General features: G+C 32.2%; 1 protein-coding gene across 1 annotated transcript in view; it reads left to right on the forward strand.

Annotated features, from left to right (window-relative positions):
• The window catches only part of LOC136028015 (cleavage and polyadenylation specificity factor subunit 5-like), a 184,880-nt gene extending 177,983 nt beyond the window's left edge, over positions 1 to 6,897 (forward strand). The window contains exon 6 of the mRNA XM_065705568.1: positions 6,790 to 6,897. Within this exon, the coding sequence (XP_065561640.1) occupies positions 6,790 to 6,811 (22 nt within the window). The 3' untranslated portion in view covers positions 6,812 to 6,897. The remainder of the gene's footprint in view (positions 1 to 6,789) is intronic.
• Positions 6,898 to 9,511: the final 2,614 nt, after the last annotated feature.

The following is a 9,511-nucleotide window of genomic DNA, read 5'->3' on the forward strand; positions in this document are numbered from 1 at the left end:
TAAATTCGTGTATTGTTTGGAATCATATTGACAACTGGCTATCCTTCATCTCCTACAGAGTTATGGGAGAAATACAAATCGCAAATGACCGAGGATATTCTCCACCGAATACGGCTAGAGAGGTCAGATATGATCTTGGACTTTACAACGGAGATTTGTAACTGCACTTTAGTTATGATTGAAGATTTGTGCTTATCTATGGCAAACAAACTTCTCAAGCATTTGGGAATGCCTTTGCCTAATCGTACTGCTGCTATTTCTACATCTGTAGAATTGGATCGTGAACAAAGTTACAACACGATTGATCTATTGTCGAACGTACAAAAAATATATCTACGTCAACGTCTGAACAAAAAGGCATTTATGATCAGATAATGCATTGTGTCGAAAACCAAGTTGGAAAAATCTTCTTCTTGGATGCGCCAGGAGGTACTGGTAAAAAGCTTCAAATTAGATTGCTTCTGGCATCAATTCAATCAAAAAATGACATAGCGTTGGCCCTTGCTTCGCCCAGAATAGCCACAACGTTGCTGCCTGGTGGGAGAACTGCTCATTCCGCTTAGAAATTGCCTCTGAATATGCAATCTACAGAAACTCCCACGTGCAGCATTTCCAAATCATCTGGTATGGGTAAAGTATTGCAACACTGCAAACTTATTGTTTGAGACGAGTGCACAATGGGGCACAAAGAATTGCTGGAGACTCTCGAGCGATCCTTGCGAGATTTGCGAGGAAATTCTGTACCCTTTGGCTTCAAATTAATATTGCTTGCGGGAGATTTCAGGCAAACATTACCTATTATTCCTAGATCGACACCTGCGGATGAAATAAATGTTTGCCTGAAAAATTCTTATTTATGGGCAAATGTAAATACATTAAAATTAATTAAAAATATGCACGTCCGATTGCAAAACGACCACTCTGGCGAAACATCTCCAGTTCAATTGCTAACAATTGGAAACGGAATGTTCCCAGTTAACTCGATTTCAGGATATACACAACTGCCTCCTGAATTCTGTAATCTTGTCACGTCAAAAAATGATTTGGTTGGAAAAGTATTTCCGAATATTCTAACCAATTATAAAAATCATAAATGGCTAAGTGAACGAGCGATTCTGGCAGCCAAGAACAAAGACGTCCACGAATTTTGAAATTCTCCGGATCTCCCAGGGTTTCCACCACACGTGCTACAACAAAAAAAAGCCGTACCAATAATACTGTTGCGAAATATTAACCCACCAAAGCTTTGCAATGGCACGCGAATTGCCATAAAAACAATGGAAAACGTAATAGAGGCAACAATCTTGACAGGGCCTTCCGAGGATGAGGCTGTTCTTATTCCTCGCATTTCCGTGATTCCAATGGATATGCCTTTTCAATTTAAAGTATTGTAATTCCCAACTCGATTAGCATTTACAATCACCATCAACAAAGCTCAAAGGCAGTCATTAGAAAAATGCGGTATAGATCTTAATACAGATTGTTTTTCCCATGGACAATTATATGTTGCAGTTCAAGATTTGGTAAACCGGACAGTCTATTTATATGAACAGACAATGGGACAGCGAGGAATGTTGTATATCCATAAGTTTTACGCAGTTAAAGATTAGCATCTTGCATACGTGTTGCTTAAGGGGGGGGGTTGTTAGGCTTGCAGCTCAGAGAGACATTACCAAAAGAAAGCGTGTTGATGTATTACAAGAGCAACGCGAAACCTGGCTTGCGGCTGAAAGAGAAAGTAAAAAAAGAATGCGTGTCGAGGAATTACCAGAGTATATCAGAGGAATTACCAGTTGTATATCCGCAAGTTTTACACAGTTAAAAATAAGCACCTTGCACACGTGTTGCTGGGGCACGTTCCGAAAAAAACTAAACAATAAACATGAAAAATTAAATAAAAAAAGAAAAAAAACTAAAAAAGAAAAAAAATTAATTTAAAAAAGGGATTAAAAGAATTCAAAAACCTTAAAAAAGAGAACCAAAATATTGAAGCTTAGTAGATATCATTGTTACAAATTGCACTTGCTCTAATAATCAAATATCTTTGGAAAAAACTGCAATAGAACAAAAGGGACAATAAGAATCCATATATAGAAGCCTGCCGCGTGCCGTTCTGGGGCCTGGTGGCGAAGCCGCTGGGGCCCAGCTAGTATATGAGGGAGCTATTATTGGCCTAGTTTTTTTTGTTCGTAAAAGATCAGGGGACACAGAGGCGGTTTATTCTTTAATGCTGCCCCTATTTTTTTCAATTCTTGTTTTGTTTACTGGTTGATACTGAGTCTAGATATCAGGCTATTTTCTCAAAAAGTTGTGTAGCCCGAACAAGTTAACTTCTAGTGACTCGTGCATTTCTTTGGTATGTACCCAGCGACCCACCCCTCGTTGTTTCTTATTGAAGCTTATTCGAGAATAATGTAATAAGTCGCACATGGTGATAACACATATAAGAAAATGACAAAGAATCATCGGAATCAGGAAGATAAGAAAGAAACGAAAAATGGGTAACAAAATCCTCCAATATCTTCCACATAATTATTCTCCCTCATTACATTATCCATATATATATATATATATATATATATATACATATATATATATATATATATATATATATATATATATATATATATATATATATATATATATAAATATATATATATATATATATATATATATATATATATATATATTATATATATATATATATATATATATATATATATATATATATATATATATATATATATATATATATATCTATATATATAAAAATAAGTTGTCTGTCTGTCTGTGGATGTGTGGATGGATGTGTCAGGTGACGTCACCTGAAAAAACTGGATTAGGTGACGTCAAAACTGAAAAAACTAAAAAAAGGCAAAAACTACAAAAAAAACTAAAAACTAATAAAAAAAATAAAAAAGCTAAAAAACTAAAAAAACTATAAAGGTAAAAACCAATAAAAAACTAAAAAAAAAAGTGAAAAAACTAAAAAAAGGCAAAAACTACAAAAAAAAACTAAAAACTAATAAAAAAAGTAAAAACGCTAAAAAACTAAAAAAACTAAAAAAACTAAAAAAAGGTAAAAAACTAAAAAAAATAAAAAATAAAAAAAATAAAAAATAAAAAAAAACTAAAAAAAAGGAAAAAACTGAAAAATAAGCTAAAATAAAGGTAAAAACCAATAAAAAACTAAAAAAAAAGGAAAAAACTAATAAATGACGACACTCAAAGAGAAAGCGACCAGGACATGTACACCGGGATACAAATGACGACCGGGACACAGGGAATATAAATAACGACCGGGACACAGGGACACAACTACAACGGGGACACCGGGGGAAACAGGGGGATATAAATGACGACCGGGACAAAAAAACTAAAAAGAAATAAAAACTAAAAACTAATAAAAAAAACTAAAAAATCTAAAAATCTAAATAAGCTAAAAAAGAAAAAAAAAGGAAAAAAATAAAGGAGAAAAACAAAACTAAAAAACGAATGTATATACAGACCGGGACACCGGGATACAAATGATGACCGGGACCCGGGACACAGGGAATATAAATGACGACCGGGACACAGGGACACAACTACAACGGGGACACCGGGGGAAAAAATTTTCATCTAAAAAACTAAAAAAAACTAAAAAAGGTAAAAACTAAAAGAACTAAAAAAGAAAAAAATAAATGACGAAACTCAAAGAGAAAGCGACCAGGACAAAAGGAATGTTCGATTAGCAATCAACAAAGCACCGGGACACAGGGAGTATAAATGACGACCAGGACATAAGTAAAAAAAAAAAAACTATCTATATATATAAAAATAAGTTGTCTGTGGATCTGTGGATCGTGGATCAGGTGACGTCACCTGAAAAAACTGGATCAGGTGACGTCAAAACTGAAAAAACTAAAAAAAGGCAAAAACTACAAAAAAAACTAAAAACTAATAAAAAAAATAAAAAAGCTAAAAAACTAAAAAAACTAAAAAAAGGCAAAAACTACAAAAAAAACTAAAAACTAATAAAAAAGCTAAAAAACTAAAAAAACTAAAAAAAAAAGGCAAAAACTACAAAAAAAACTAAAAACTAATAAAAAAAATAAAAAAGCTAAAAAACTAAAAAAACTAAAAAAACTAAAAAAAGGTAAAAAACTAAAAAAACTAAAAACTAAAAAAAACTAAAAACAAAGGAAAAAACTGAAAAATAAGCTAAAATAAAGGTAAAAACCAATAAAAAACTAAAAAAAAAACTGAAAAAACTAAAAAAAGGCAAAAACTGCAAAAAAACTAAAAACTAATAAAAAAAGTAAAAAAGCTAAAAAACTAAAAAAACTAAAAAACTAAAAAAACTAAAAAAAGGTAAAAAACTAAAAAAAATAAAAAATAAAAAAAAAACTAAAAAAAAAGGAAAAAACTGAAAAATAAGCTAACATAAAGGTAAAAACCAATAAAAAACTAAAAAGAAAAAAAGGAAAAAACTAAAAAAAATTTTCATCTAAAAAACTAAAAAAAACTAAAAAAGGTAAAAACTAAAAGAACTAAAAAAGAAAAAAATAAATGACGACACTCAAAGAGAAAGCGACCAGGACAAAAGGAATGTTCGATTAGCAATCAACAAAGCACCGGGACACAGGGAGTATAAATGACGACCAGGACATAAGTAAAAAAAAAAATTAACAAAACTAATAAGAAGGTAAAAACTACAAAAAAACTAAAAAGAAAAAAAAACTAAAAAAAAAACTAAAAACTAATAAAAAAACTAAAAAATCTAAAATCTAAATAAACTAAAAAAGAAAAAAAAAGGAAAAAAATAAAGGAGAAAAACAAAACTAAAAAACGAATGTATATACAGACCGGTACACCGGGATACAAATGACGACCGGGACACAGGGAATATAAATGACGACCGGGACACAGGGACACAACTACAACGGGGACACCGGGGGAAACAGGGGGATATAAATGACGACCGGGACAAAAAAACTAAAAAGAAAAAAAAACTAAAACTAATAAAAAAACTAAAAAATCTAAAAATCTAAATAAGCTAAAAAAGAAAAAAAAGGAAAAAAATAAAGGAGAAAAACAAAACTAAAAAACGAATGTATATACAGACCGGGACACCGGGATACAAATGACGACCGGGACACAGGGAATATAAATGACGACCGGGACACAGGGACACAACTACAACGGGGACACCGGGGGAAACAGGGGGATGTAAATGACGACCGGGACACCGGGACAGGGAATGGTCGATTAGCAATCACCATCAACAAAGCTCAAGGACAATCATTAGAATCATGAGGTGTAGATCTGAATACAGATTGTTTTCCCATGGACCATTATATGTTGCATGTTCAAGAGTCGGTAAACCTGACAATCTATTTATATGCAAAGACAATGGGACAGCAAAGAATGTTGTATATTCGCAAGTTTTACGTAGTTAAAACCATATATATATATATATATATATATATATATATATATATATATATATATATCTATATTCACAGGTGGGACATAGGGACACAACTACAATGGCGCGTAACTATTATGGCGCGTAACGACTTACGCGCGCGGGGGGGCTTGGGGGGGGCGCGAAGCGCCCCCACCAACTAGGTGTTGGGGTGGCGCGAAGCGCCACCCCAACAGCTAGTATATATATATATATATATATATATATATATATATATATATATATATATATATATATATATATATATATATATATATATATATATATATATATATATATATATATATATATATATATATATATATATATATATATATATATATATATATATATATATATATATATATATATATATATATATATATATATATATATATATATATATATATATATATATATATATATATATATATATATATATATATATATATATATATATATATATATATATATATATATATATATATATATATATATATATATATATATATATAGTTGAATTTTTATTAACTCACTTGATCCAGCATGACGCATGGGGGAAAATATCTTCGAGGCGCTGCAGAGAGAAAGAGACATTATTTTCCAATAATTTTATGACAAAAAGTATGCTTTCAATTTTATTGGTTGACGTCTTTAAAGTAGTTTTGAGAGCTAATCTCATTATTTTTAAGTCTATATCAGAAAGAAAAATTCCACCTGAATAGTTCATCTTTGTAAAATCCTGAGCCATTAAAGACAAAGAAAATGTTACTAGTCACAAGATTTTTCACAAGCCCCCCTTTGCTTTTCTGTAGTCGCATCGCGAAGGTGTCCAACTTGGGGTGCTGTTCTAGTTTTTTTTTAGTTTTTTTTTTGTCCCAGCCATAAATATTTCACTTTAGCACGGTTTTAGTAGTTGATATCCAGGTTGATATTTAAACATATATGAGTAGAACTTAGTTACTACACGTAAAGGGAGCTTTGTCGTATGACCTGTTTCTGTCTCATTGGTGCACCTTATTTGTCACTACAAAGCGCTGATGGCATGAGTTTTCCGTAGGCTACATTTTTTTTCAAAACTAACATTAAAATATACATTTTCGAAAATGTGTTGTGAATAGAGGCATGAAATATGGTGTCAATTCATAACTTTTTATTTAAAAATATATTTTGACGGTCTTCAGTCATTCCTTGGAAAGGTGGTTGTGATCTCCCTAGAATGTCATCCCTGTATTTTTCTTTCTTTTTCCTCTTAAAGTGTGGCAACCTCGTTATCCTAATAAGATCCTATGTGAGCTATATGTAATGTGTATATACTAATTTTTATCCTTTTTTTTTAGGTTTAACTTCATATATGCTTAATGAAGAACAAGAATTTGGTGTCTACCTATTTTCATAATATTTTTTAATTTGTATTGAAAGAATGGTAATATACATAAGCCAGACTGGTTTTTCGAAGGTCTATGCCAGCAGGTTCTGTAGGAACTTGCATCGAAACTTACTTCTTGGGGGGGGGGGATAAATTAAAAAAAAATCAAAGGAACTTTATGAAAAATAGTGTAGAAAAATGTAGGGAGAATGGTTAAAAACTAAAAAATGGGAGGGGGACGGGCAAAAGGAAAAACGACACCTTCCTTACCTATGTACTTGCCTTTTGGACAGGTATACGTTCGGGCAGAAATACTTCTTTTTCTTTTATTTCTTTTTTTTACAAGAGGAGAAATCTCCTTCGGTACGGTTAAGGTCTCCCTCTCGTCGTAGTAAAATCATTAATTAAGAAAAAGCTTTTGAGAATAAAAAACAAAGAAATTCACGTAGTTGCTTGATACTCACTGTATACTTGCCTAATCTTAATGCCAATACAATTTTAAATTAATTCCGAGGAAAATCTAAAAAGAGTTTAGAGTTTAGAGTTTGAGAGTTAGAGATTAAGAGAAAAAGAGTTCTTAGAGTTTAGAAAACTCTGAAGTTCGCTTCTGACATTTTCGCACATCTGATCCACGACTAAACTTGCCAAATTTAAATTTCAATACAAATTAAAATTGTTTCCTAGGGAATCTTAATTTCTTTCGAATGTTACATCTAATTTCGCATCCAACATTTTTGCACGCCTGATGCAATAATAAAATTGTCTATAAGCTATTCTCGAAAGGATATTCAGCAGGGTAATGTAGAACAGGGGATCTAAGCATAATTGAACGCTAAGATTACCCAGATCATCCTCCTTTAGTTTGTAGCTTGGCAAACGGTTTTTGCCAGTTTAAACGGTTTAACGGTTTAACCGTTAAAACGGTTTAACAGTTAAACAGTTTAACCGTTAAACAGTTTAACGGTTTTTCAGAAGTTTAAACGTATCAGGTACCATCTTTTGACATAACAGTGACAATATTTACACATTTTTACATTTACACAACATTACAGCATTTACCCTGAATGTACGAAATCTGGTTAAAGTCGACATTCACCGGTGAATATCCTAAATTCCTTTTTCTCTGCTTGGATTCAATTAGCTTTGCGAGTCATTTTTTTCAGTGTTATGCAAGCTATGATGGTAAAAGTCAAAGTTAAGTTAGGTTATGTTAGTTCAGGTTAGGTTATATTAGGTTAGGTTAAATCTATATATATAAAAATAAGTTGTCTGTGTGTGTGAGTGTGTGTGTCGAGTGACGTCATGTTTGTATGTCGACTGACGTCATGTTTGTCGACTGACGTCACTATAAGGATTGAGCTGTATGCGTCATGAAGTTGTTTGTCGACTGACGTCATGTTTGTCAACTGATGAAATTACATACCGGGACACAAATGACGACCGGGACATAGGGAATATAAATTACGACCGGGAACCTCAAAGAGTAATTACAGACTGGGACACCCGGACACAAATCACGACCGGGACACTGGGAATCTATATATATATATATATATAAATAAGTTGTCTGTGTGTGTGTGTGTCGAGTGACGTCATATTTGTGAGTCGACTGACGTCATGTTTGTCGACTGACGTCATTATAAGGATTGAGCTGTATGCGTCATGAAGTTTTTTTGTCGACTGACGTCATGTTTGTCAACTGATGAAATTACGTACCGGGACACAAATGACGACCGGGACACAGGGAATATAAATGACGACCGGGAACCTCAAAGAGTAATTACAGACTGGGACAGCCGGACACAAATCACGACCGGGACATAGGGAATAGAATATAAATGACGACCGGGACACAGGGACACAACTACAACGGGGACGCCGGGGGCACAGGCGGGATATATAAATGACGACCGGGACACAGGGATTGTTCGAATAGAAATTACAGACCGGGACACAAATGACGACCGGGACACAGGGAATATAAATGACGACCGGGACACTCAAAGAGAAATTACATGGGACACCGGGACACAAATGACGACCGGGACACAGGGAATATAAATGACGACCGGGACACAGGGACACATCATTAGAATAATGAGGCATAGATATGAATACGGATTGTTTTTCCAATGGACAATTATATGTTGCATGTTCAAGAGTCAGTAAACCTGACAATATATTTATATGCACAGACAATGGGACAGCGAAGAATGTTGTATATTCGCATGTTTTACGTAGTTAAAAACATATATAAATATAAATATATATATATATATATATATATATATATATATATATATATATATATATAATATATATATATATATCTATCTATATATATAAAAATAAGTTGTCTGTCTGTGGATGGATGGATGGATGTGTCAGGTGACGTCACCTGAAAAAACTGGATTAGGTGACATCAAAACTGAAAAAACTAAAAAAAAGGCAAAAAACTACAAAAAAAACTAAAACTAATAAAAAAAATAAAAAAGCTAAAAAACTAAAAAAACTATAAAGGTAAAAACCAATAAAAAACTAAAAAAAAACTGAAAAAACTTAAAAAAGGCAAAAACTACAAAAAAAAACTAAAAACTAATAAAAAAAGTAAAAAAGCTAAAAACTAAAAAAACTAAAAAAACTAAAAAAAGGTAAAAAACTAAAAAAAATAAAAAATAAAAAAAAACTAAAAA

The sequence above is a fragment of the Artemia franciscana genome, chromosome 6 (assembly GCF_032884065.1).
Source record: "Artemia franciscana chromosome 6, ASM3288406v1, whole genome shotgun sequence".
Taxonomy (NCBI): domain Eukaryota; kingdom Metazoa; phylum Arthropoda; class Branchiopoda; order Anostraca; family Artemiidae; genus Artemia; species Artemia franciscana.